General features: G+C 44.8%; 1 protein-coding gene across 1 annotated transcript; it reads left to right on the forward strand.

The window, feature by feature from the left end:
• TMEM201 (transmembrane protein 201) lies at window positions 1–27,926 on the forward strand. The gene is made up of 11 exons (XM_050909233.1): window positions 1–104; window positions 5,821–5,941; window positions 6,594–6,788; window positions 8,569–8,745; window positions 9,366–9,757; window positions 10,236–10,439; window positions 20,942–21,159; window positions 22,797–22,868; window positions 23,748–24,038; window positions 24,539–24,670; window positions 25,126–27,926. The coding sequence occupies exons 1-11, from the start codon at window positions 1–3 to the stop codon at window positions 25,221–25,223; spliced, it is 2,004 nt and encodes a 667-aa protein (XP_050765190.1). The 3' UTR covers window positions 25,224–27,926.

Here is a 27,926-nt window from a genome sequence, read left to right on the forward strand (position 1 = left end):
ATGGAGGGAGCCGGGGCGCTGCTGGCCCGCTGCCCCGCCGGCGGGCTGGGCGTCACCGTCTGCGCCGCCGCCGCCGGGCTGCTGCTCTACCGCATCGCGCGGAGGTAGGGGCCGGGCCGGGCCGGGCGGGGTGGCGGCGGCGGCGGCGGCGGACAATGGCCGGCCGGATGCGGGCCGCGGCGGCGGGAAGAGCTCCGCGCGGGGCTCGCCGTCCCGCCCGGCGCCGCCGTGCGCGGTGGCAGAGGGAACAGCCTCGGCGGGGTGTGGAGGGACCAGGTAGGGCTGCGGATGAGGCTAGGGCCCCCGGCTTCGGGGTCGGTTTGGTTTTGTCCCGGTGAGGCGTGTGTTTGGGAAGGGATGCCCCCGAATTGGCGGCGGCAACAACAAAAACTTGCAGGTAGATGGCTGGATACGTTTTTCCTTATCCCCTGGAACTGCTTCGTGTCTTTGTGTGCCGGCCCTGAACATCAAGGACTTGCCTGCTGTGGGAGCTGTGCTCAGGAAATCTAAAACGTTTCCCTTCCTACAGTCCGTAGTCTAGAGGCTGGCGTTATTACTAGCGGTATTACAGAGATTGCTGAAGGCTCGGGGTTTTCCTCTTTTGTCTTCTGACGTGTTTGAGGCAGGGAAAAAGAATGTTCTGCTTCTTGGGTTGGTTGATTTGGAGGCGAAAGCATGATTGCAGGGGGAACAGTGGGAGAGTGCCGTAGAAATAACAGTGCTGTTAGCACAGTGCTAAAACTTGGGAAGATTACATAGAAGTCAAAGTTATATTAGTTAGTGACCAAAATTCTTTGCTCGTTTATTTCTTAATTGCATGGAATGTTTCTGACTTCAGAACAAATTTAAACAGGCCAATTGAAAACAAGGTTTGAAAAGCATCAGGAGAGAAGTCAGGATACAGATTTCATAAAAGGACTAAAGCTTAATGTGACAGATTTTAGTCTAGCATAGCTTGAAATGAATGTAGTAATGTATGGAATAAGAGGCACTTTATAACAGAACAGACTTGAGCAGTCTGCGCATCTATTGAGTGCTTCTGTTGGAGAAAAAGGGCAGTCCCAAGGGCTCGTTGTGTTAAGGTTCACTTCAAGTTTACGCTTTGAAATAGAAGCATATTTCTACATCCACAATAAAATACTTAAGGTTTGCTCTAAAGCATTTGCTGTTTATATAACCATATAAATGGTCAGTGGTATATTGACCCATAGACTTGGCATTTCTGTGGCATATTTAGGGCAGCTAAGAAATACCAGTGACCTAAAGCAATCCCCAGTGAAGCAGGCAGCATTTCTTTGACCCTGTTGAGGCTAACGTCTTTTGAGGGAAGAGATTGGATTTGTTTTGCTTAAGTTCATCAAAAGGTCTCTGGAATGGAAAGCATTTCTTCCCAAGTTCTTGAAAACTGCTGGTGAGCTGTAAAGATTTTCAGGAGGTGACCCTGATAATTCTTTGGGGCTACATATTTGTGTTTCTCAATACTATTCTGATATTACCTAATTTCTTACTTTGCCTTAGTTAAATGAATCTTCCAAAGTCATCAAGGAGGACAGCTTTGTAAGGGACTGATCCAAACACAGACATGATGCTGCCTGTGCCTTTGATGTTAATGTTACGATACAGCCCTGCTTTGCTCCATTTTCAGCATGAGTGCACTTACATATCTAGCAAGATGCCTTTACCACCCCCTATAGAAAGGGAAATAAAATATATCAGAACAACCTAGTGGAAAGTAGTTCTGGAATAACTGTCAACATGTGGAGTAACACTACTGTAACTGTGCCAGCATCTAAGACTGTGCTTTTTGTGTCAGGGAGAAAAAAGATTTGATGTCCAGCTATGCACAGGAACTCCTTAAACCTTATGAGTTTGGGCCAGATAGGAAAACTGTGATATGTTTTGTGGTCTTTCTTCGAGATCACAGCTTGGCTACTTGTTTGTTACATATTGTTGGAAGTCGGGTTGCTGAGTTCAGACCAGCAGCTGTAGACGCGTTTCCTTCATCTTCTGTGCCCCTCCTGATTGTTAGCTACTGACTTGTTGTTAGTACCAAGATAGAGTACCCTATGAGGATCTCTTTCTTGGGACTCTTTGGGTCAGTGATGGCAGAGGCTGCTCCTTCTACAAGTAAAGATAAGCCATCACTCACTCTAAAAGAGGCCGGTGGGAACTCAGGAACTGCCATGCAGCTGGTTCGTTTAGTTGAGAAGCCTGTCACAGATACTGAGATGGCAAAAAGAGGCACCTTTTCTGGAGGATCCTGTCCTGATGGCCGGTATTCTCCAGCGTATTAAAAGTTGCTAAAGCTGCAGTTTCATAGAAGACAGCCTTTGAGGGGGACAGCACAGGAGGTGGTTACGACTATGTGTCTGTGTCCCTGCCTAGGTCCACTGGGCACCTTTTTCCCAGTTCAGAGGACACTAAGTCTGGCTCTTGGGAAAGGATAGACTGCATTATAACCTATGACACTGTACTAGAAATCTGGTCTTGTGGCTAAATCTTCAACCCTGTCTACAACTGCTAGTTCTGAGCAATTGCATCTATGATATTGTTTGCCTGCTGGAATCTAGGCAGCTGTGATGTGTTTGCCATGAGACACACAAACTAGTTGCTAAACAGTGTTTGTCAGTGGGTATACCTGCAGTCTGATTTTTGTTAGCAAAATAAAGGAGTCTGATAGCCTCTCAAAAAGGAACATTTTGTCATATTGTCTGAGCAGTATCAGACATTTAGGCGTTGATCTCATAACTGAGTTTACTCCAGGTATGTCCCCCCAGTGTTGTCTTAAGCAAAGATCTTCTACCTGCAAAACAATTTGTCAAAACCTGGGAATTTTTTCTAGCTTGTTTGGGTGTGCAGGCTACATATTGAGTTAGCACAGCAAGTCAGCTGTTAATGGAGTCTCTCTATGCAGTAAGTAATTCAATCACTTCTTGTTGCTCAGGTTTTATTTTGCAGGGTGGTTCTTTGTCCAGTGAAGCTAGTTCAAGTTAATACAGTGTTAGATTATAAACTCCTTAGGGATGATTTGCCTAGTGTTTTGCAAGGGATTGAGCACATGGTAAATGCTTAGTTTTGCATTGTCTGTCTCCTTGTAACAGAATGTCTGACTTCAGAAGCAATGTGTGCTCTAGCTTACTATGTTCAGCTGCTGCCTGAATTCAGTCAAGGTATATATAGTTCCAAAGTTGCTAAATCCATATTTGAGAGTCTTTCCAAATGCAGTACTTGTTTTTTGTTTTTGAAGTCCTGCCCAGTTACTAGAAGAGTAGCACCCTACCTACATGTTCTTGCCTGAAATGACCTTTTTTTTTTTTTTTCTCCCTTCTTCTTTTTGCATCCAGCAGGTTGGGAACTTCTGATTTTTTGCACCTATTTCTATGGCAACAGATTATAGGTTCACAAAAGGAAGGATTATTGCTTTTTATCCTAAATAATCCAGGACTTAGCAATTTCTTTTGCATACATTGTGAGAATGAAAGGCTGCTATTTAACCGTTGGTAGCACTTCCTCAGCCTTAAGAGTGAGAAATGGAATCCTGTTTGGAAAAGATGGAAAGGTGTCAAGTATACTAAGGATTTGGTCTCTGATATTAGCCAGTTCTCAGATAGAGTTTGGCATTGGTTCTTTTTTTGCTTTATAGCATGCATGCTGTACTAATTCTTTGGCCTGCACTTTCCACTTCCGTGTTATCCTTGAAATTAGTGCTTCTACCTACTTTGTCATGTCAGGGAAGTTAGAGACTGGTGGTAGGTAGAGACTGAAGCGTGGTGTGTCTTATTTCCATGGGTGCCAGAGGATGGTGCCACAGCGACATGAAGGTGGGATTGTAGCACTTTCTACAGTACCTAGGACCTGTGCAATAACCTACATCAGAGGATGGAGTTTAGGTTGTGCGTGCTATCGAAGTCTATGCTCAAGGTGCAGTAGGATTTGTATTTTGGTGGTTAACGTGCTGAAGCCTATGCATTACATTTTCGCAGCTTTTACACCTGTGATAGTGAGATGAAACTAGTACCAACAAGTGTTGCTGTCCATCCTTCATATGGCTGTTTTGACATGTAGTTTGCTTGGCTTTTGGACAGTGGTAGCTCATGGATAACTTGGACTAGCGACCTAGATTTCTGTCTGGTTTAAACTTTTTTTTTGCCTGTCGATTTCAATGGTGGTATTTTTAACTCAGATCACTTACTGTTTTGAGCCCTCTTGGCAATGAAGAAAGTTGAGCAGTAAATATTCATTTTAAGAGGCGTGTGGGTGTATGCATCTATTTTGAGATGAGAATCTGTCAACCTAGTAGCTCCAGCCATTTTCTTTCAGCCTCTGGCAGGGAATCCTCTGTGCACTCTGGCTTTTTAGGCTTCTTTCTGGTGCTTCATTTCAAGCTTATCCTTGTCATTAGTGCCTAAATAGGAGGCCCAAGCATCGCTTGAGGATTTGATATTTTATGAACCAGGTTTCAAGACGTGGTCTATGGAAATGGGAGTGGGGAATAATCTTAATTGTAGGCATCCAGCTACAAAGGTGATGGCTGAGAGAGAAGCCAGCTTAACTAAGGGGAGAATCACCTGCCTGTTTGGTTGCAGGGTGCCAGACAGCTTTTCTGCAGCATTCAGAAGATGTTTTGCTACAGAATATTGTAGCAGCAGGGAACCTTCCTAGAGGAGGAAGAAGAGAAGTTGCTCTCAACTGGTGAGCGCTTTGGCTGCTGTTACTTGCTTTCCAGGCCCTCAGTGAGCCTCCCTGCTCAGTTGCTTTCACTGCTGCTTTAGAAGCTGTCCGGCGGGAGGCATGCTGGTTACTTGGTGGAGTTAGGCAGCAAACAGGGCTGGTGGCAGCTGGGTCCATCTGTCTGCATAGCTGCCACGGCGAGTCCCTGCCTGGGCTTTGCCTGAACAGCTGCCCTCCCTTGGAGGTGTGATTGGGATGGGTTCTGGTAAACCCAGGCAGCTGGGCTGTGTTGCCTTGACCTGCCAGGAAGCTTCCTCTTGGGTATTGCACTGAGTTTCAAGACAAATGCGACCTTCTTTAGCAGGCAGGCTCAAAGGCCAGGCCACTGAAGTTCTTTGCTCAAACATCTGTCACAACCTGTTGCAATGGGGCCATGTCACAGCTGTTTCTCTGGTAGTGACTGTTGTTTTAACAGGATTGTTTTAAAAAACAAGAGGCTCGTGGATCCAGGTCATTAGTCTTTGTCTCTTCAGTTCCCGTGCGTAAAAACTGGGGAAGACATGTTGATTCCTCAGTTCCTTCTTATGCATCCTAAAGCTGTGAAGAAACAGCTATTTACAATGCCTGAAACTTGGGATAATTTGATAGGCCCTTGTCCTTGAAAAATTTTGTAAAAAGCAGGGCAGACAAAACTGTAACCATGAGCCCATTTCCTAGGTTTCTGAGTACCATCATAGGCGGTTCTTGTGGATCGTAACTTCCATTTCCCAGAATCCTGTGTATTAAGCAGTGACTCTGCTGCACCCTTTGCATATATTAAAACTGCTGATTATGGAGGGGACTTGCACCCCCAAATATGCCTCTGAAAAACAGTGAAGTGAGTTATTCACAAGGTTGTTACTAAAGTTCTGGCATGTCCATGGTACTAGCACAAAGAGATACGAGCATCAGGCAGAAATTTATTTCCACTTTAATAGTCCATCTTTTCATTGCTAAAATGACTACTCTGAGTCATACCGTTAAACATACTGAATGGCAAGATTGATTGTTATTCCAGCCTCTCTTGCATTTCCCTGTTTGAAAGCCATTGCTTTCCTCTACCTCAGTTGAATTCGGTGTTGATGCCTGACACATTTCCTTTCCTAACAGGAAGAAGCCCACACACGTGACAGTGAACTGCTGGTTCTGCAGTCAGGACACGGTAGTGCCATATGGGAATCGCAACTGCTGGGACTGCCCCAACTGTGAGCAGTACAATGGGTTCCAAGAGGTACTGTGACAAATTGCTTGAAGAGTGGCTGGGAAGGTGCATGCCCTGTGGAACAGGGCTTACGGGAAAACCCTGCTCCTCATTTAAGATGATACAGGCCCAGTGCAGATGAATATCCAGCGGTTTGACAGCTCGCAGCTCTGTGCTGAGCACCTGTGAACTCAGCAGCTGATCACTTGATCAAATTTGAGAGAGAATCCACTGTACTGGGATGTGCTGACATAGAATGATAAAGACAGATTTTCCTCTCTTGCTTCAAAGGGCAAAAAGGGCCTTGACATTTTCACCAATATCTCTTAAGAATCTTTTTTTTTAATATATGGAACAATTATTCTCTGGTTTTGTATTTGGAACAGCTGAATTGCTGTATTTAGGGTATTAAATAACAAAGCCTGTCTTAAGCCAAAATCCCGCACCAGCAGCTGCTTGCAATAGGTGTACAGAACAGTGGAGGGGGGAGAAGATTTGAAGCATTTTGTCTCTCTCTCTTCCCCCCCCCCCCCCCATTTGTGTTGTTACATAGGTGAATGCATGGATTGTAGAGCTCCTGGCAGAGCTTAGGGAATCTTCTTATCAACCAGAGCATACCTAGCTTTGATTTTATGATCTCATGTTTGCTTTCCCTCCTACCTCCCTTTTTGCTTCTTGTCAGAATGGAGACTACAACAAGCCTATCCCTGCTCAGTACATGGAACACCTTAACCATGTTGTATCGGGTGGTACGACTTTCTGTGATCCTACCAAACCACAACAGTGGGTGAGCAGCCAAATTCTGCTTTGCAAGAAATGCAACAACCATCAAACCACGAAGATCAAACAGCTGGCTTCGTTCTCACCAAGGGAGGAGGTAAGTGTTCGTTAGGGACTGGCATCACAGGAGAATGTTTGTCCAAGGCGTTCCCATGCATGTATCTGCAATTCCTGCTCTGTTTAATTCTATGCTGCAGCCTAGTAAGCAGGAGAGAGAGGAATTTTTCAGTGCGCTATGGAATGATGCTCCAGTAGTCTTCAGAAGCACTCTGTGGCAGTCTAGAGCAGCGAAGGTTACTGATTAGTGTTGCAAACTTACCTAATCCTACTCCAAAGCCAGAATGTAATGACCTGTTCTAGATGGACACTAGAAGTTGAAGCTTGACCCCAAAATCAAACATGCACATTGCTGAGATCAGCTTACAACTCCAGTACTTACCATTGACCCAGCTGAGCTTACAGGATCTGGTAGGCACAACAGCCCACTGGTCACCTTGAAGCCTTAACAGATTTTGGTTTTCCTGAGGCCTTGGCTGTGCCGCTCTGCTTTTACTAGTGGAGTGGGAGAGGAATCCTGTGCAGCCACATCACCTCCCTGGTTAGGCATTTGTGCCTAGGAGAACAAAGGATTTTACAGTTACAGCAGCAGGATTTCCTGCTGAGCAACTTCTTGGCCTTCCCATTACTTAATATGCATGGAGGACAGGATAGTGGGGTTTCTCCTTCACGATTTTATGGCTCCCCAGAGTTTCATGCAGAGAATTTAGTGCTGCACTCCTTAGCTTTCAACCATGGTCAAGCCTTGGGGTTATAAGACTGCACTGGAGTGGGATGTGTTCATCCTCTGGGTTGCCTAATCCAGTCTGCTTTGTGTAATTGTAATGACTTTAATCAGGATGACTCCCAGGGAACAGATTTAAATTTGATCATGCTTAATGAGAACATCTTTGGCTGATTCCCTTTTCTCAGCTTTATTTCTAGTCCCTGCCTCTTGCCAGACCTATCTGCTTGCTCAAGTAATGCCAGCCTTTGGTCCCTTTTTACGCATTCAGTGAACTGCAGTGTCTGTGCCAGCTAAGAAACATGGGACCGTGTTATCCAACATAGTTAGATATGTGAGTCAGTGGCAGCAGTGGCCTCTCACCATTGCTGGCCTGTCCAGTAAGGGATGAGCCTGCTGCTACTAGTCTCTCCCATGTGATTCTTTCTCGATTCTGGCAGATGGAGCCTATGAAACTGCTGCAGCAAGCCCTCAGGCAGCCACAATGCATCTTTCTACTTCTCTCTCCCAAAGAAGCTGCATGCTTTCGGCTGTATGCTTTTGGTACAAGGATCTTGATAGAGGCTGGGAGGGGAGAGGGAAGAGCCTGTTTTTACAAGTGCTGTTAATGATTTATGGAGCTCATCTCACCAGGGCCTTCAAACAGTGACAGCCTTCGAGTCTGGGGCTGAGTTTTGGAAGGAGCTTATCTCTTTCTCCAGCACAGTGGTGTGAAAGGGCAACAGGTCTTTTGTGTCCCCTCATTTGAGGAAGGGAAGAGCAATTCTAGTTTTTTCGTCTCATCTTCTGTGTTGAGTTCATAAGGTCTCGACAAAGACAGCAAAATTGGGCCACAGAAGTTCAACATCCTGAAATTGGGCCACAGCAGCCTTCTCCAAGGGCTGTTTTGTCTCTTCTGGACATGGAGGCTTGGTCAGCTGTATGTGAAGTTGGTTGTGTGACTGGCCTCCAGCGTGGTCACTGTTCAAGCCTAGTTTCAGGGGGCTGTTCCTCTGGAGACTGGAAGCATGCCTTGCTCGCGTGTCAGTAGCAAGCATGATAACTGGTGAGGGACCTGCAGTTCTCACCTACTTTTCCTCTCCTATTCTCTCACCAGGGCAAGTATGATGAGGAGATTGAGGTGTATAAGCACCATCTGGAGCAGACCTACAAGCTGTGCCGTCCATGCCAGGCTGCTGTGGAGTATTACATAAAACATCAGAATCGGCAGCTCCGGGCGCTGCTGCTCAGCCACCATTTCAGACGCCGTGAGACAGACAAGACTTACACTCAGGTACGTGGGGGGAGAGATGAGGGAATTTAGGGGGAAGTGCAGAGAACTAGATACCTCTGCACCTGGGTTTGCTGCCGGGAAAGGAAGGCAGCGGCCTTGGGGCTTTCTAACTCTGGGAGCTTGGGTGTATGGCAGAAGTTTAGAAGAGCACAGGATAGTTGCCACAGATGCTCCTGATGTTAGTTTGAGGTTTTCTTCTTGCTGGTGTGATTCAGTGCAATTGCCAGAAGGTAAGTCTAATGTAATAATAAGAACAGGGTGAAAGAAAAATAGTGGGACAAGCAGAAAAGGGGAGGTAGGGAAGCCAATTTATGAGTACGGTGCAGGAAACTACAAAGTACAGGGGGAAAAAAAAGAAGTAAGAATGATGGGAAGTGAATTATGACCTCCTCCTTGCCTCACTGCCCTGCCTGACCTTGGCTTCTGCTCGTAGCTCTGCTGTTGCTCTTTGCTGGTCTACAACATCCCATGTGGTATCAGCCCAGTACAGAGACTTATAAGGACTTGAGCAAAACTCTCCAGTAAACCATATAGTCTGGAAGTGTTTCATAAAGCACCATTTCAAAACCTTACTACAGTTCATTCAGCTTCTGACAAGGTGTTTCTCCCTTCCTCTGCAGAATTTATGTTCATCCTCCTCTTCTGCTTCCATAACCACACCAGCTCAGGTGATATTTCTGCGGTTCTTGGCCTTCCTCAGCTGTGCGTTCCTGGTTTTGACAGCCTTGTATGGGTCAGACGACCCCTTCTCACTCAGTGCAGCAGTCCCTGCTCCTATCTCCTCTGGTCCAGCGTCCGTTCGGAACAGGACTGACACAGGCTCACGTGCAGACTTGGAAAATGACACTTCCGTGACGGTGGCAGGCTGGCAGGAGCTGCTGCGCCTGCTCCCAGAACAGATGGTGGAGAACCTGAGTGCTGCGTGGGCTTACGGGAAGAATCACCAGATAGCAGTCGCTGTCCTTGGGCTCTTCACCTGCCTGTTGGCCATGTTCTTAGCTGGGCGAATCAGGTGGGTGTGCTCTTTTCTTCTGTTTCACTTAAAGGAAAACTGCATTATGTTGGAGGTCTTCTGCGCTGTCTTGACTCAGTGAGCCGGGGGTAAACGTTTGCCAGAATGGCACACGTAGTACTGGGTGGCACAGTTCTCCTTTGTTATTCTTGGGGTTGCCAGCCAGCTGGATGGAGACAGCAGAGCTTGCTTTGGATCTGTGCCTTGGTTCACTCAATTTAAGCTTGAATTACTGTGAATGAACAGTTCCCTGTGCAGCTCTGGTAGAAAATGGAACTGATCTATTCAGGTACTTACCACAGCAGTGGGAAGGGCTGCAGATGATAGAACTGTAGTAAGAGATAGTACATAACCTGCTCAGTCTGTGTACCCTCCCCACCTTTTCCCCACCTTCCCTCTCCTTCCTCAGGACCAAGGGGGTTCATTGGTGTTTAAACTCTTACCTTGTGTCTTGTTTGTTTTCTTTTTGGCATTGCAGGCTGCGGAGAATTGATGCGTTTGCTTCAGTCTTGTGGTTCGTAGTGATGAGTCTGCATTTAGCTGAGAGGTACCTGAAGACGGAAACACCCAACTGGCTAGACACAGCCAAATTTGGCACCACATCCTTGTGCTGCTTGGTGGGCTTTACCGCAGCAGTGGCCACACGGAAATCAACGGGCCATCGGAGATACCGGCCCCGAAGGTCAGAGCCAGAGCAGTGACGCTGGGGGAAGGAGGAAAAAAAGCCTTGTGAACTCTTTGCGACTGGTGCTTCTCTCTCTTTTTATTTTCCCTTCCTCTGTTTCTTTTTTCTTTTTTTTTTTTTTTAAATTAGATAAGCAGTGAAGATCTTTTCTTCCTCTGTATATATATAATTTTTTTTCCCATCCTTGCTTCCCACTGTGCTAGCTGCTTGAAGCATTTCCACTGCTGGTGCTAGCCATGGAAGCTACTCCTGCTGCCTCCATTCTCCCTTCCTCCTGAATCCTACGTCAGCAGTGCAAATATCCAACTTCCCCAAAGCCAATTCTTCCAGCAGCTGCTTCACAAACTGCTCCATAAATGCAGCCTCCTCCCCATTCTGCTCCTCCAGCCAAAGAGATTCTGGCTTCTCCTGTCCTTCCGGTTCTTCTCACTGCCTGTCCATCCTTAGCCAGTCACAGAGGAAGCCTCTGCCTTGATCCTCCATGGGGCCCAGGCCACCTTCAGTTTTCTAATGGTGCTGGTCATTTTAATTTCGAACTGATGGGAACTTGCCTCTGGATTCTGAGTCCTCGTAACGTGTGCTGTAGTAACACTGCATGGTGTACAGGCATGCGAGGAGGGGACTACTCATAGTCCATAACCTGGTGGTTCTTGCCTTCCACTGTGTAGCATCACACTTAACTGCATGCTCTCGCGCTCTGCCGTTCTCCTCTGAGTCCTATTTTAAATGGAGAGGCGTCCTTAAGTGCTTTTGACTGGAACTTCAGTAATTTATTTAAAAGGGTGCTTTAAAAGGTTATGTAGCTCAGGGTGCCTTGATTGAATATCTGAAAGTATTCAGCTGTTTTAGGCTAAATTTTCAAATCTGCCAGTGGCTGTTGCTTTCAATACCGGTTTTCTTTGGGTTTTTTACCCACCCACCATCACCCTGCGAGGGGCATCTGTATAAGAGCACAACTGGATAAAAATGCATATGTTCCTCCACTCCTGTAGCCTTAGAAAGAGAAGAAATATGGGACTAACAACCTCATGCTATGGTATATGGTCAGCTTTCATTGTACATCACTACTTACTCAGTTAATCTTTTCCTTATCGTTGAGAACACAGATTAGGAGGATGTGCTACAGGCAGGGGTGGGAGCCTCTGCTGTGGGACTGCATGGCAATAGAGGTGGATTTTTCTTGTTACTTGGAGGGGTTCTTTTTTGAAGTCTGGCATTGGTGCTAATACTGCTGAAGAAAGGGATCTGGAAATTGTGACTTTGAGTTGAGTGCCTGGCAGTCCTCCGCTGAAAGCTGGGATGACTGGATGTTACTGTGTGGGGAGGAAGGAGCTTTCAGCTGCTTGGGTAGGATTAACTTGTTGGGGCCTCTTAGGATAAGCAGTCTGATTATGCTGCACTGTTTTTTGCAAGGCACTCCACTGAGTTTCTCATCTGGATTTGAGTCTTCCAAGAGGAAATAGCATTGTTACAGAAGAGCTGCTACTTTCTTCTGTTCAGAATAGCGCAGTGGAACTTGCCATGCTAATAGTCTAATGTAAGTTAATTGGGTGTCTTGATCTTCCTGTATATAAACTCTAAAATAATCAGAATGGAGCTCTCACTATGAAGTATCTGCATCTCCTGCTGAAAGATTCAGACGCTATTGGATGCTGCAGATGCTGGTGAAATTATAGAAGCTTTTTTAAAGAAAACAAAAGGTATTTTATAGCTTTTCATAGTTATTGTTCTTCACACCGGTATTCATTGTGAAAGCAGAAAGGTAGCACTAATAAAAGCTCTGTAGAGATTCGTTAACAATAAGCCAAGTTGAGTGTGTCATGGGAAGGTACAGCTCCTGGCTGAAGGACCATGTGCCTGTAACTTAACAACTGGCATGGGAAGGGGACACACAAACCTGCTTCCCATGTGTGCTCTCCTTTGGAACTTTTTTCTGGTGCCTTCAGATGACTGCAATATCCACCGCCAAGCAAACAGAACACCTTTCTCCATTCTGGTGCTTGTGAATGATGCTGCTCTGAGGGTTGTTTACTTGCCCACAAAAGGAATCCAGCATCTGCAAAGTCTGGTTCCACTCTTCCGTGTTCCCATCGTTTATCAATTCTGACCCAAAAGGTTTGTCTTCCAGCTCACAGTCTCAGATTGTTTCTTGTTCCAGTCTCAGACTTTCAAAATGCTAAATAATAACCATTATGTCCCATTTTCCACTAGGACACTTTATTGAATTTAGAGAATTGTTTCAAAGTAAATACTACAGGAAGCCACGTGACTTCATCAAAACAGGAAAAAAAGCCAGTGGAAGTGTGCAGGGTCCTCAGTGCTGGGTTAGACTTTCACAATCACTCTGGTGCCTCTTTCCTACTCTCGGTTAGATTTAGTAGGAAATGTTCCTTAAAAATCCAGTCTTTTTTCTGTACCTGTCAGCCTGATGGACCAGGGAACAATGTTAAGACAGACTGGTGAAAGCTTTCACAAGCTGGTGAAAGGACAGGAAGTGGCAGGGTTAAAAAAAAGGGAGGGGACAATTTTGTGTATGGATGTGCTATCACTGTCTGCTCAGCTTTCCTTTCAGTGCAGTGATCGCTATAATGTTTTCACCCCTGGAAAACTCCCCACTGCAGCGGCCCTTCCAACACCATTGTTCTGCAGCCCATCTGCTGTTAAAAGTGAGGTGGACAAAGCCACCTAATGAAATGGACACTGGAACAAAATCCATTGCCAGCTCTGCCATTCTCTAAACAAGTTGCACAGAAGACCCAGGAAACCTTGAGCTATTATGTCCATTAAGTGAAATAAAACATCTAGACTTTTTTTTTTTCTTCCTCCTTTCTTCCTGCTTCAGTACTTTCAAGTTTTGCCCATAAAGTTAAATGTAGGAAAAGACTGATGTTTCTATTTAGCTGTGATTGTCTTCTGCACTTACTTATAGAAGTTGGATTGAAAGTTCCTGCTAGCTTCTAGCACATGAACTTGCAACCACCTGGTGTGGCAGAGGTGAGCCGTTCCTCTTGCTGCTCTGCTGTCAAGTATGTTCAAGTGATGGGAGGAATCTCATGTTTAGAAGGATATATTGAGACTGCTAGAAGGAGGGAGGGTTGTGAGCAGCTGACAAACTGTTAAAATGTGTGGGGATGGTCATGGGAATGCCATGCCTGATTTCTAATGGTAATATCCTTTCTTTTTTTAATAAGAATAAAATTAATCTGTCCAAATTTTCTTGCCCAGTAGCAAGGAAACTCTTAAGTGGCAGCCTCTAAAGATGCTTGTCAGCTTCTTTGGATGTTTTGCTTTCAGGAGCAGAAAGTCAAGGCTGTATTAAGTTTCACTTTGTCCTATTTCATGTGGCCTCCTGTCTCTTCTGAGCAGCTGTTTTCCTCCCTTCTTTTTAGCAGCACTTTTTTCTTTCAATTTAAACATGCCCCATCTTTGAACCCCCTGGGGTCTGGCACCTTTTATGATGTTTTGCTGTTAAGTGTTAGATTGTTTTCCTGTGCCTGATCTTTTCTTTTATTCTCTTGTCTTTTTCCCTGTGCAGTACTGTGATGAGATGGGGAGGATGCACGCTAGATATCAGGAACAGGCAGTTGGTAGAACTGTGGGAAGGAGTGGGATTTACACTGTGAAGCCTGAGTAATACTGTTTAGAAATATTTTAGCTCTGTTTGCGCAGCAAGTGCAAATCTATACTGAAAGAGTTTAAAATCTTTTCATCTGGAAGATATGTTAACTGCAATTGACATGCAAGCAAGAAATCCATTTGTCTTCACTTTATGCAGATTAATACAAATGAAGTATATTTACAAGTTGCACTAATGTTATATGTCAGAACATCAGAAAGCTACTTCATTGTATGGCCAAGCTGTACAACTGAAGGCCTGGTCTCTGTGGTGCTTTGTCCACAACTTATGATTTAAGAACTTTGAACTCATAATTGGAAAAATTTCGAAGGCGAAACAAAATAACAAAACACATATTGAAGTGTGATTCAATTTTAATGCCAAAGAAGCTTTTGTCTTTGCTCACGTGTCAGCTTATTTTCCCACTTCTTGGTGCCTCAGCATGTCTGTGCTGCTGCTTATAAAAACAACAAAAAACCTCAGAGCCTCAAAAACAAACTTGCAACAATTGAATTTTTTGTCTTTTAGAGACTCTGATGCTGACAGTCTCCTCTCTTTCTGCTTTTCTCACATGCTTTTGCTGATGGTAGAGGATGATTGATCTTTTGGAGGAGAGGGAAGAAAGGAGGAGAAAGGTGGTTTTTTTTTTTTCCAGAGGTGTTCTGATTTATAAACTGCTAGCATTCGATCTGTACCAATTGTGTCTCCTTGGATAATTAGGCCTGAAGAAGATCAGTTATCAGTATTTTACTGTTAACTGTTTCTGGGAAAAAAAAAAAATAGTTAAACCACCACTGCCTTTACGGAGACTGTTCCTGCAATACCCGATTTCAATGCCAAATAGACTATTTTAAACACTATGCCATGCTGTAGGTTCTGTATGGAAGGTGCTTTGCCAACTTTACATTTTTTACTTGAGGTTCAGTTAGGAAATAGCTCAGCAGTTAGATATGCCATCTAACTCTGCCTGGTTGCTTCCCCCACAGTGAGTCCAGCAGAAGGAAATGTATGCTTCCAGCTCAGGTATTTTGGTGCAAGTCCAACATCTGAGCACAATGCTACCATCCTTATGAAGCTGAGGTGCTATTTTGTATGACACGTTGGTATACATTTCCTTCTACTGAGGGGGATAATAGCTAACAAAGGGCTGGTAACTAACATGGCTGACACAAGAATCATCCAGAACCACTTGATCAGTGCTTTGAGCTTCTTGTTTTCACTTAGCTGGACTCTGACTTCAGGCCACAGAGGAACATGTGGTAACCTGTGGTCACTAGATGCAGCTTTGTTGCCTGTGGATTCTCCGAGCCATGCAGGCCAGAGTGTGCAAACATCTTAACTCAACAGTATTAGAGGATTTTAGCCCAAAAGCCTCTAATTTCAGGTGCTGCTTTTTTACACTGGCCATGTGCTGGTGTCTGGACCAGAGGATGGTACTACAGAATGGAGCTGAGGTGATGGGGGATTGTTAGTGGGTTTGTGCGTCATTTGAAATCAAATCTGCTCCAGCCCAAAGTGGCTGACACTGGCTCTCACAGTGGCCATGGTTGATTTGCCAGCTCAAAAGCATCTTGTACCTTGCCCAGCAGAGTTGGATATATAAAGGGGCCGATGTGGGTTCACTAAGTGCCTTTCCCTGGATGAGTTTTTTGACAACACTATGTTGCTCTGCTTCAGTGGAACTGACGCAGCTGCAGCTTGGGACAGCAGTGCCTGTATGTCTGCCAGGCCAGTGCTTTTGTCCTTCATTTGCTACCAGTGAGTGTGGCTGGGCATAAGAGGGTACTTGGGCTGCACTCTTAAATTTCTGAGCAACTCTGCAGACTATAGGGGGGTTGAGGGAGAACCCAGAGCTAGCAACCAAGTAAGCATCTGTGCTGCTGCTACTTCTGGTCTTCCTGAAGCCCTCACTGACATCGGTGCATGCAAACTGACGCCTTTGTGGCCCTTTACAATTCTAAATATGCTATATTTATATCCCAGTCTTTCCTTTCTGTTAACTCCTCCTTTCCTACATCTGTGCTTTGCATGCCTTAGTGAACTGAGCTTGGGTGTGTGAAAAGGTAAGGACAAGGGGGGCATATAAAAATGGTGTAGTGGTGTTTTATTTTGGCTTTATGAATATTTTTCAAGTACGCTGAAATTATGTGAAGCTAATAATCATGCTTAGATACTATAGAAAGTATGTATTGATGTATTGTGGACAAATTATTTATACTCTTAGAAAAAATTAATATAATTAATAGCCAGATGATTGCTCCAGACTGACTCCACTCATGAAAGCAGGGAGCTGTGGTATATGGCTTTGCTTTGGTTTTTAAAGAGATGCTTTTGAAATCGTGTGCTGTCATATATAACCTGCCAGTTCATTCCAGATGTGCCGTCACCTGCAAGTACACTTGGGGCCTCTTTGAACCATAGCAGATGCTCTCACATGAAAGGGGCAGTACTCAGTCCTGAAGTGTACCTTGAGTCATCCCCTGTAAAGCCTCATTTGGGACCAAAGCTATCGAGTACACAGGCAGGGAAGAGGTCCTCTGAACATTTTTTTCGTGCCAGCAAGTCTGGATTTTTGTAGACATGGGATGTGCATATACACACCCCACCACCACCTTTGTGCCACCAGCTAGGAGGAAATGCAAAGTTGATGCCAAACATCTGTCTGCACTCTAGAAGGTATTAGTGCAGGACCTGGCAGCTGGAGCATTTTCAGCTCTAATTCAACCCTCCTTTTTCATCCAACATGTAAAAGAAAAGAATTATTAGTCTTGGCAACTAAAGTTTCTAGTTCTCTAAGTCACATATCAAAATCTTAATGTGTCTGAGACCTGTGCCCTTTTTTAGCATTACTCTCCCCTCTCCCTGTGCCTGTTTTTTATTCACTATGTTCCTCTTTACTGCTGATTCTGTCAGCTTGACCAGAGGCACATGTTATGGCACTGACTGATGTGAGGCAGCAGACCAGACAAGTAATTGCATGTCAGCTCACAGAAACTTGCCTATTTCGCAGCCAGCAGTAAGGCGATAGTGAGCTACTTCTGCAGTCTGGGCAGCAGCACCCACGCCACCTGGAGAAAATGGTGCAATTGTACGTGGATAACTCATAGCTAAATTATGATGGGACCTTAAGCCCAGAGGAAACATTTTGCCCCATGACTGACACATTGTTCCCTGGCTGCCTCCAGGCAGATGAACCTGGGCACATACAGCAAGCTGCCTGACTGTGACTGCATCTTGCCTTCTTTGTGTACTGAATTATCTGATAGTAGGAGTGGGTCCATCTACAGCCCTGTAGTCTGACCTGACCCATGCTCTCCCATGTCCCTCTCGATCCCAGGGGTGATGCAGCATCTCTGGCTAAAATGTGAATTAAAAAGGCACACACACATGGTGGTGTCTTTGGATAAGAGGGAGGTATTGGGACAGAGGAGGGGAGGCTCTGCTGGCAGGAGGTGTTTCTTCAGGACAGTGTACGGTCCCGTACCATGTAATACTCTATTTATTTTTTATAAAGTATCTGTGTAGCAGAGTTGTGCCCAACTGTCTAGTAACGCTGTGGTCATTGTAAACACTAATTAAGATACCCAATTTTTGATGTTCACAATACCAAGTTCTGAAATAAACGGCTTCCGGGCCCTGACTATTTCCACAAACTGTCTGACTCCAGAGCCTTTTTTTTTTTCCCCCCTTCTTCCTTTTTTTGGTTACTTTTTCACTGTTACCAGACCCACTATTATCACGTGCATAAATGGCTTGGAGCAATGCAGTAGTCTGAGAGCAAAGACACAGCTGCACTGCTCCATTCCAGGGCTGTGATGTGGCTGCTTCCTGCCTTATGATCCTCTTGATCTCCTCACCTTTTTTCATCTGCTTCTGAAAGCAGTTTTAGTTCAGCTGACCATTCTCAGGCATGAGGCGCGTTCCCGTGACAGCACCCCTGCTTTTTAGCAGCATCTAGCCCTCTTGACACGACAGTGGCAAACACTAAAGAGAAGAGCGCATAGAAAAGGAACAGGATTTTGCACATGTTGCAGGAATTCACTTTGTTCAGAGCAGATCAATATTTAAGCCATTCTTTGGTCAGCACTCAATCCTAAGGCATTAATGTGCTATGCTTAAAATTCTTTGGCTCTTCTTTGCTAACCAGAAAATTTCCTTTTCTGGATGGTGCAAGACAAATGATTCATCAGGTGCCCAGAGGATCTGACTGCACTGACTTTGTGAGGTTAAGAAGTGGGGCTGTTGAACAGCAGAGCCCATGGAAGTTCGATCCAAAAAAGTTACAATCCCAGGAAAGAGATTGTGGTTATGAGTGATAAATGATTTTAATATCTTCCAGCCCATTAAGTGAAAAACTACCAGAAGCCAATAAGCCAGATAAGCTGTTTTCCACTGCAGCGAGGAGCTGTGTAAAGTTGGTTCCTTTAGCCCAAAGATACAAAAGGTGCAAAGTTAGGAAAAAAGAGCTATGTTGTTCACAGGCAACGCTCTGATTTGGCCCTTCACAGACATGGCACAGTGAGTGGTAGGTATCACTCTTTCTGATATGATTCATATCATAGTCCTGAGCTGCACTTTTAATTTCCTTTCCCATTCGTTTTCTCTTACAAAGCTGAGATGGACATGTACATGTGCTATTTACATCTGTATGTGTGGTGGGGCAAATGTGTATATGTATGTGCACTAAAGGACTCTGCACGTTTGCAAAGCATGACACCATTCCCAGGTCCTCTGGAACCTGAAGAGGTTGGGCAGTTTCTGCTGCAAGACTGACGAGTTCCTTGCCGCTGTTAAAGGCATGTCCTGCTTGCAAGCACCAGGAAGCTGGTTGGCTCAGATGTTGTTCAGCCTGATTAAGCTGGTCGGGATTGTTGATGTCTGCCTCATACTAGCAGATAAGTAGTTTTATAAGATATTTTAAATTGTGATCTTAACTCTAGACTGCTTCTTCTGGACATGCTAGCACTGCATAGTATTGCTGCATCACCTCTTTAATCTCCAAGAGAGAATGGCACATGCATAAATCACCTCACAGTGCAAGATGGAGATACGTATATTCCTTCACGCTCTGATTTACTACTGGCTTTCCTCTGACAGAAGAAAAGCCATGTTGCTGGTCTCATCTATCTCTGTTTTCATCAGAAGTGAGATTAAACCTCTGAATGTTGCAGCTTGATTGTATGCTGCAAAGTCTGGTATCTCCATTTTAAAATATATACGCTTCATACTTTGTTAGTACTTCATCATGACTTATTTGACAAGTGTATTACCTGTTTCTAACTCAACAAAAATCTTACAGGAGATCCTTGAGAGATCTTGTTCATATTCTAGACTTTCTTTCATGTATTTTTATGCAATTGTTAAAAATAATACAAAATTCCTATACTTTCGACATTGCAACCTTCTTAGAATGCTCATTTTGATGGTGTGAGGACACAAGTGAGACTCCAAAGCTGACTCCTCATTTCTGATGCAATGTAGTCAACTAAACGGTACACACAGACTAAGATCAGTATGTGATTGCAAGGAGGAATAGAAAGAAGGTAAAAATAGGAGTAAGTTTTTGACAGCTTGTTCAGCTTAGGTTGATTTTTAAATTCTAAACCACTGCAAAGGTAGGTGATGAAATGGGAGTATCAGAAATTAATTGCATAGTTTATTTGCATATAGTAATTGAGTGTGAAATACTGTGGCAGTACTAGCTGCGAAAACTGTTTAAAATACAAAGTCCTCTCATAGAGTTATTTTACCAGTGGAACAGAAGTCAGTTTATGTCTGTAGTACTTAAAAATCCAGCTAACTGGTACAGGTACCCTTAGTATGTTTTGTCTGTTATCTCTTGTCTTGTGTCCTCAAGTTGGACATGCTGTTCTACAGCTCCACTCTTTCACTTGGAAAGAACCCATTGAAAACAACTCACAGACCTAGAAATACAATTGCCGTTACTGCCAATTTAAATTTTTTCCAGTCGCTGTAATAGAGATTGTTTTTTACACACTAGAAGCAAGACGCTTCCTGGAGCGTACGGTACAGGAGCACAGTTCCCTCTGAATGGCTATGCTAGTACATATTTGTGGCTAATTATGATATGCAGAGAAAGGAAAATGTAATGGTTTAGGCCTCAATTTAGGCTTGGAAAACCCAGGTTTGTGTCTCTGTTCTATCATAGGATTATGTGACCCTCGACAAGTCACTTAACTTCTTTTTGCTTCTCTTTCCCATCTGTAAAATGAGGGTAGTAAGTCTTCATAACCTCACAGAAGTATAATAAAGGCAAATGTATTAAAGGGGTTTGAATGTTAGTCTTAAAACAGAGCTCTTGTGCCTAAATCTTTATCTAGGTACCCATAAAAATACTTTTCTCTATACTGGCATCAGAGGTAAGATGTTGATTCTGGTTTCTGAAGACAAAAAGACTAGTAGATGACTACTTGCTTCCCACAGTCATGACATTTCTAAGCATGTTGTTTGCATGTGCACGTAACAAACATAAGATGTACTCTATTGTTGGTCCTATGTGTATCTGGACTTTATAAAGCATTCTGGTGGTCTCTGGGTAATTTTCTTATCCGGGGGAGAACCAAGGTACTATGCCTACTTGTACCTGAGTTCCTAGACTGTTCCACCATTTTTTCCACCCTGTATTGTGGGACAGGTTGGTGCACAATGATTTAAGTAAGGCTGAGCAATTCTTCCTTCCCCAGTTTCAAAGGTGTAGGAACATTCCCGTAAACTCTTAAGCATTCTGCATCTTGCACTCCTGCACTGAAAAATTCGTACAAACCTGATAACAAAGCAAGTGTTCATGCAAGAAGTACAACTGAGAGAGGGAGTTACGGGAATGTACTCATTGCTAAATGCCTGTCATGCGTGTCATTTGCAGGTACCTTTCTGGGGATTCGATTACTCTCTTTCCCAGCGGCACTGGGACTGGCTTCCCATCGTCTGCTACGTCTCTCTTTGTCCCAACACCACCCAGTATCCTCCAGCTGACAAACCAACAGCTCTTCAGATCCCCACGCAGAACTTCTTCTTCCTCTCTTCCTGGTCGTCTCAACAGGGCGCTCTCGCTGGGTACCATCCCCTCCTTGGCCAGAGCAGGTAAGTGTGCATGAAACTTTCTGGCCCAATGGAAGCGACGATGGGGTGGTACAATGCTTCAGAAGGAAATGGACTGTGAGGTATCCACGTGTTATAGTCCTGTTTAGGGATTGCTGCTCCTGTGGCACAGAGGAGCATCCAGCATTGGTAATTTGTTTTTTGGAATTAAGAAATTATGCAGCATACTGTTGCCATCTTGGTGAAACAAAAAGTCTCACTAAGTGCTTGCCTGCTGCGGGTTTACTGAAATCCAGAGGCTTCTCCAGGCATTTGTGGCAGTATGGCACGAGCTACAAGGCACGTGTGGGAGAGAGACGGAAGGAGCAGTTAGACATGGGAATGGAGAAGAGCAGCTTTTGGAAGTGATTGGGAGCATTAGGATAACTGATCTGGCAAGAGCAATCGCTCCTTGCCTTCTAGCTGCTTTGTGTAGTTTGCTTTTCTTGCTACAGCTGAAGGGAGCAGAGCTGAAGGCAGGCTCTTCCCTCAGTCTGGATTTGATATGTATTAGCACAACTATTGAAGCTGCTTTAGAGATCCCATTTCCTTTTGTTTTTAAGGGCTCTCTGCTATCTAGGGAAGATTTATAGGCCTATGGAAGGACTCTCTCCCAGTAACTCAATAAGCCCTCAGTTTTGCTGTGGTTGAAACTAACAGATGGGAAATAGCATTCAAATGCTATTTTGCATCCAAGGAAAACTAAGCTTTCCTGTGTCACTAACTGATTACCAGAAGCTCAGAGGCCAAAATGTGGCAGTTTATAGGATAACGCTGCAGCAAAGAGGGCAGTCTTGCAGGGTTTTTTTAGTTCATTTGACATTTCTCTAGCTCACGCTGCCAGCAGTTTTGCCAGATCCACTAAGAGCAAGAGAAAGACCAGCCATGCAAACCTTTCAGCGGCATGGCAGCTTTTGGCACAGCCTTCACCTTCCCAGTTACCTAACTGCCACTGGAAGGGCAGGTGCAAACGCACCAGATGGCTGGGATCCCCCCTGCGTGCTAAACCACTCTTGTGAGGTCTGTGCTTTCTTTTGCTAAGCTGCAAAGCCAAACAGACTGGAGAAAGCATGCTGTCGGGGCTGAATATTTTTTGCAAACAGCAAGGTTTTCAGCTTCCAAAGCTGTTTGCCTATAATTATGTGAATCAAGTGCCTAAGAAAAATAATTGATTTAAGCTCTGAGGTTTCATTTGTAGCACTTCTTTTTCCTGACTTCAGTACTTTGACTTGATTTTTTTTTTCTTTTGGCTGCCTCATTGTTATGGCTACTGTGCCTGACAGCGAGATGGGAATTCACCTCATCCAATGTTCTACCCTTAAGGCTCTTTTAACGAGAAAAGGATACAACTATATCTTCACCTTCTTCCTTTTAAAGCAGAGGCAAGCCAGGCTGTGATACAGTCACAGGGTTGTTTTTGGAGCCTGCTGGACAGGGCTGTTCTGCTGCAGCTGGGAAAAGTGGATTATTCTGACACTGGCATGTAGCCTACCCAGGAAAACAGGGACTTTTTTCCTGCCTATGTTTACCACCCATCCCCTTCTGAGGTTGATGACAAGATGATGCACTTACACTTCTGAAGGATAGAACTCCAGTAGCTGAGCAAGCTAGGGTCAAACTGTTTCATTTTTGCTTTTTAGATTCTGGCTACTTGTTCAGTGGAAGTCGACCAGCCTCGCAGTCATCTCAGTCTAAGGAATCTCCTACATCAGGTAATGCACTAGGCCTTCCAGAGCAACTGTTTTTGCAGGATTTGCAGTGAGTGGGTTGAAACACATGATCCCAGTTTAATTCTTTCCTCCCTGCTCACATCCCAGTGAAAATGTCAGTTTCGCTGTTAGAGATGCTGTAGAGAGAGCTCCAACTAAGAGTGGGATTGCATTAAAATAAGGTGCTGTACGTGTTGGATGTCCTTCTCCCTGGGAGAGCTCACAGTGAAATCGGTGAGACAAAGCAAGGATCCCTTCGCTGCTCTACAGCTGAGTTGAGATTGCTTCGATAGGAGACTTTAAACTGTTCCAAGGGCAGCTCTTTTGTTTCACTTTCCTTCCCCAGCCCAAGGAACTGCTAATTTGGCTACCCTGTCTGCTCTGCCCTTTTGCTCCCGTGTCCTCCAGTGACCTGTCTGTTGCCCTCCTGACCCCAAATGGATCCTTTGGCTGTTTGTGCTGCTTCAGTGTTTGCTGCTGGAAATGCAGTCACAGCCTGGGCTAATGCCATTGTGCAGACCTCCTCGCATCCTGATACGCTTTCCCAACAGCCTTTAAAGGACATGTCAGAACAGTTAATTTACCTGTAAAACAGCATGTGTAATGCAGGCTCTCCTGAATGGACACAACTGGGCTGAGGGAAAGTTCACCCGGCTCCTGATAAACCCTAGTCTAAGTCATTCTTGATTGTACTCAAGTGCATGTGGAATTTCTCCATGTTTTCCAGTGTGGGCAACTGGAATGAATAACGAATTTCAGTACAGGATATGTCAGACATTTGCAACTCCCGTTCCCTTTTCTTGTGGAATTGTTAAAGAAAACTGCCTATTGTATTGGGATTATAATTTCATTATTTTCTCTTTGGGGATGTTTCCCTTTCAGAGCACTTCTCCCTGCTGTCAGGCAGCTGTGCTCCCTCCCGCATCCCCTCTCCAGCACCGTCGGTGGCTGGCTCTGTGACTTCCAGCTCAGGTTCCTTGCGGTACCGCCGGCCACTCATCAGCCCTGCCCGCCTGAACCTGAAAGGACAGAAGCTGCTGCTTTTCCCATCTCAGAATGAGGCTCTGCTCACCCCAACTAGCTCGGAGGAGCACACCCACTCAGACAGCAACATCTTCGCCCCAGAGTTCTCCTCCTTTCCAAAGAAGAACCTCAGCGAGCGGGGAATGCATGGTATGCTGGCAGCCTGCTGCACTCCCAGAAATGCATTTGTAGGAAGGAGTTGGCTTGCAAGCAAAGCCGCACATCCTCTAGGCCACACAATAGATGGGAAACCTTCAGGAAAAACCCAGGTGGTGATGACTGGTGGGCTACTAAAGCTCCCTTAAGAATCCACTGGCCTGGAGAGCCTCTTGTCTGCCAAAACAAACGTCCTTTTCTCACTTAGTGGTGCCCCAGGGATACTACTGCCATGGCCTTCACCCTTGTTTGGATAACTCCTTTAACCACAGATGTGATGAAGCTGATATGGACAGTGTATGAGACAAAATTGCAGGCAACTTCTGCTGCACAGCAGTGAAATTTGCCTTTTTTTTCCAGCTCCTGTCCTCAATCCTTTCATGATTTTACCAGGCGACCATTCATTACTCATGTCTAGCTTTAGTCTGGTAACTTCTGCTACTTTTGGCTTCCACTGATGCCTTCTGAATTTTCATATCTTTTTCTCCTTGCAGATAGGAGATCTGCTATGGAAGGAGGGAGTATTTGCAGTGATAATTCCATCAAAAAGGAGGATCACTCATCACACTCATCTACCTGTGTGGTAGACACAACTACCAAAGGGGAAGATTTGGCAGGCTGGAGAGGTAGGTGCAAGTCATGTGAGTGCTTCATGTATGTGTGAGCATTTCTGTGAGGGTAACTGAGATCTTTCCTGTGCTGTAGTAGTGATCTGATCTTGAGATCAAATAAATAAGTAGTAGCAAAATGGATCTTCTGCCTGCTATTCAAAGACCTTAATAAGGCTATTCCTGTTCTTTGGACTGTCTGAAGAATACTGAGAGAGTGCTAAACTGAGACAGAAGGAAAGGGGTGGGGATGCGGGTGTTGAGAAGAGCAATGAGATGAAAATAGAATGAAAGAGAGCAGTGGAATCTTTCCTGACAGGAAAAGTGCTTCAGCAATTTCTGCTTATGGTGAAAATGCTGGGCAAAGAGAGAGAAAGAGCACAACATATGTTCACTGTTATTTATCTCATCAGTTCTTTAATATCTCTTTCTACTATTCCCTTTTTTTCTTTGTGTTGTCCTCTTCTACTAAGGTCATTTTGGTAACTCCGCTCTCCGAGGTCTGCTAGCCGTGAGTCTGACTCTCAATGCTATCTTCACATCAGCCTATGTCTACCGGAGCCTGCGTTGATTTGTGCCAACACTCCTTTCTTTCTGGTTCCACCTGCTTCTGAGGAGACAAGAAGAATTCAACCACGGCTTCATGTCTAATAGCCGTGCCACTGGTGCATGCTGTTTTTTAAAAAACTACTGTATGCTCAGCTGTCATGACAAGGAACCCAGGTAGCTGCTGCCATCACTTCCAGGTGGAACATACCACAGGATTGCCCCTGGAGGTGGCAGGCAGAATTCCCAGAGAGCTCCAGTTAAAGCAAGAGGCCAGTCAAATGACCCATGCGCTTTCTTTCAAAGGAACTGACCTGAGACACAAGCCTGAAAATGTGTAAGCTACGTTTTTAGGAACCTATCCCCAGCTCTTCTTTCTGACATATTAACCTCGTGCTGATGGTGCTGGTAAAATGAGGAGAATTAGAACAAATGAGCTGGAGAAGAGGGGTGGCTTAGTAGCTGGTGCTGGGCTTTGGCTACTGTAACAGCATTCCCAGCCTCTTTGCCCAGTGGTTCCTCTTCTCTCTTCCCTTTGGCACTCTCCTCTAAATTATCAGTGAATTTTCTTTAGTTGCCTTAAGCTTGCCTAAGCACGTGGGTGACCTTGGCTGCTCTGTCATATTCTTGCATCTTATATGTCCATGTGCTTCCACCTGGGCTGTGCCCTGAGGCCACTTTCACCAGTTGCCATTCTGGTCATGCTGGTTCTCAGAAACTGCTGTCTGTACGTACCTCCAACCAGCACTGTTGCTGTAGGTATGCACAAATTCCAGACAGACTTCCTTTTGTGGTTTGCATTAGAAAGAGGAAGCCTGCGCTTTGCTTTACCCAGGAGGCATTAATTCTATTACAGTTAATTCTGTAATAAGAAAGGATCCCTGTGTGATTTGCACCATAGTCAAAGGGCTTCAGCTCACAGCTCTGACTGCTGGTGTTTTCACTGGAGCAGCGAGTGGCCTAGCTTGGTCTTGCTGTAAATCGCACAAATCTATTCTATTAGAAGATACGTGAGGAGCTGTGTGATTGTATCCATTTATCCAGAAACCTGACGCCTCAATCTGATACTGGGATTTGCTAAGTAACCATTTAAGATATTTCTTACTTAGTTAAATGCCAAGGTGCTCTCAGTGAGAAATGCCAGCTCTGCTTCTGGCCAATTCAGCCTTCTGGATAGATTCTTCTTTTCTAACCCAAAGGAAGTAGCCCTAGATTTTCAAAAGCAGTTTATAATTTGGGCACTTCTGCTTTTGGGTGAGTCTTCAGCATTGCTTAGAATTCAGGGGCCATTTAGAGTATTGTGCTGAGTACTCAAAATCATTTAGTACATCTTAGGGGAAAAAAAAAAAAAAATCTTGATCTTTATGTTTTGATTCTTAAATCCCAAGTGCAGAGAGAAGATTTACCAACGTGTCAAGGATACCTGGTGAAAAGACAGCCAACTGACATTAGCTATGTATTTCCTGAAGCAGGACTGACTCTGTTAAGGGTTTTTCTACTGTCTCTTCCTTTGGGCTCCTTTACCTCAAACTTCTTTTCTCTTTCCTGTCCTTCACCCCATTGTCCTGTGTTTGCATCTTGAATTACAGTGTTATGCTTACTGTGTCTTTTCCTCCCTTTCAGTTCTGCTGCTGTTCCCTCTATTGTACGCTTGCATGTGCACAGAAACAAAGTGTATCTCTGCTGACATTTCTCTGCTCTGAACCTGAGATTCACACCTTGGAGTGATGATCACCCTTCCTTTCACTTTTTTTTTTTTTTTTTCCTTGCATGTTTTAATTGAGTTCCTACCACAGCCTCACTTAGTACATCATGTGAGTGATAGCCAGGCTCTAATCAGCATGCTATATGACAGATTAAATGGGGCTTTACTGCTGGTGATTCAAGCACTGAAAAATTAAGTCTCTCTTTGTCTCTTCCGTTTCTTCCTGCATTGTTTTAGCAGCCCACTTCCAGCCGCTGCTCCTCATCCTCCCTTGTTAGTGAGGCCTGCTCATCGCCTACTCTGCATCTTACAGGCAGAGGACAGACCTCTGCCCACACGTGCTGATCTGAGAGGCTGTGGAGGTGTCATTCCTGACTCTGCATCTTCCTCTCAGCCTCTTTAGAGTGTTAGTAAAGGGCTGCACAGCCAGCACCGCCTATACAAAGGCCTAGATCCAGGATAGAGACCTGCAGCAGAAAGCTGTGCTGCAGGTTGATGATTAATTCTTTTGTAACTTGCATGAATTGTTACTTGTAGCCAAACCGGACCCGTAACCTTGCTGTGAAGAGATTTTTTGTCCCTTTTATAGACTTCTGCAGGCTCACTTGAGCATGTGTATAGGCAAGATGCTAGCAGACCAACTTAGAAGCTTCTATTTAGACGTCTGCTGTTTGAGTTTGATGATGTCCTGGTGCAGTGTGTGACATCCCATTCATGGATCCTTGTCCTGACTTCCAGCATATCCAGGGGCCTCCTATGCAGAGACAAGCCTGCCAGAGAATACTGTGGGTTTGCTTGTCTTTATTATGCCAACAGATGTGCACTGTGACTTCACGTATGCAAACTTTCCACTTCACCTCCCAGTCTGCGCTGAGTTTTACCATCACACTCACCTGGAGTCCAAGCTGGTCTCTGTCTCTACCAGATTGCAATACAAATTTTCTCCTCCTTTCCAGCAACCAAGGAGCTGCAGCCTCTCAACACACCTCTTCTTGCCCGTATTCCAGAACAGGAACACTTTAA

The sequence above is a fragment of the Gymnogyps californianus genome, chromosome 21, assembly GCF_018139145.2.
Source record: "Gymnogyps californianus isolate 813 chromosome 21, ASM1813914v2, whole genome shotgun sequence".
NCBI lineage: Eukaryota > Metazoa > Chordata > Aves > Accipitriformes > Cathartidae > Gymnogyps > Gymnogyps californianus.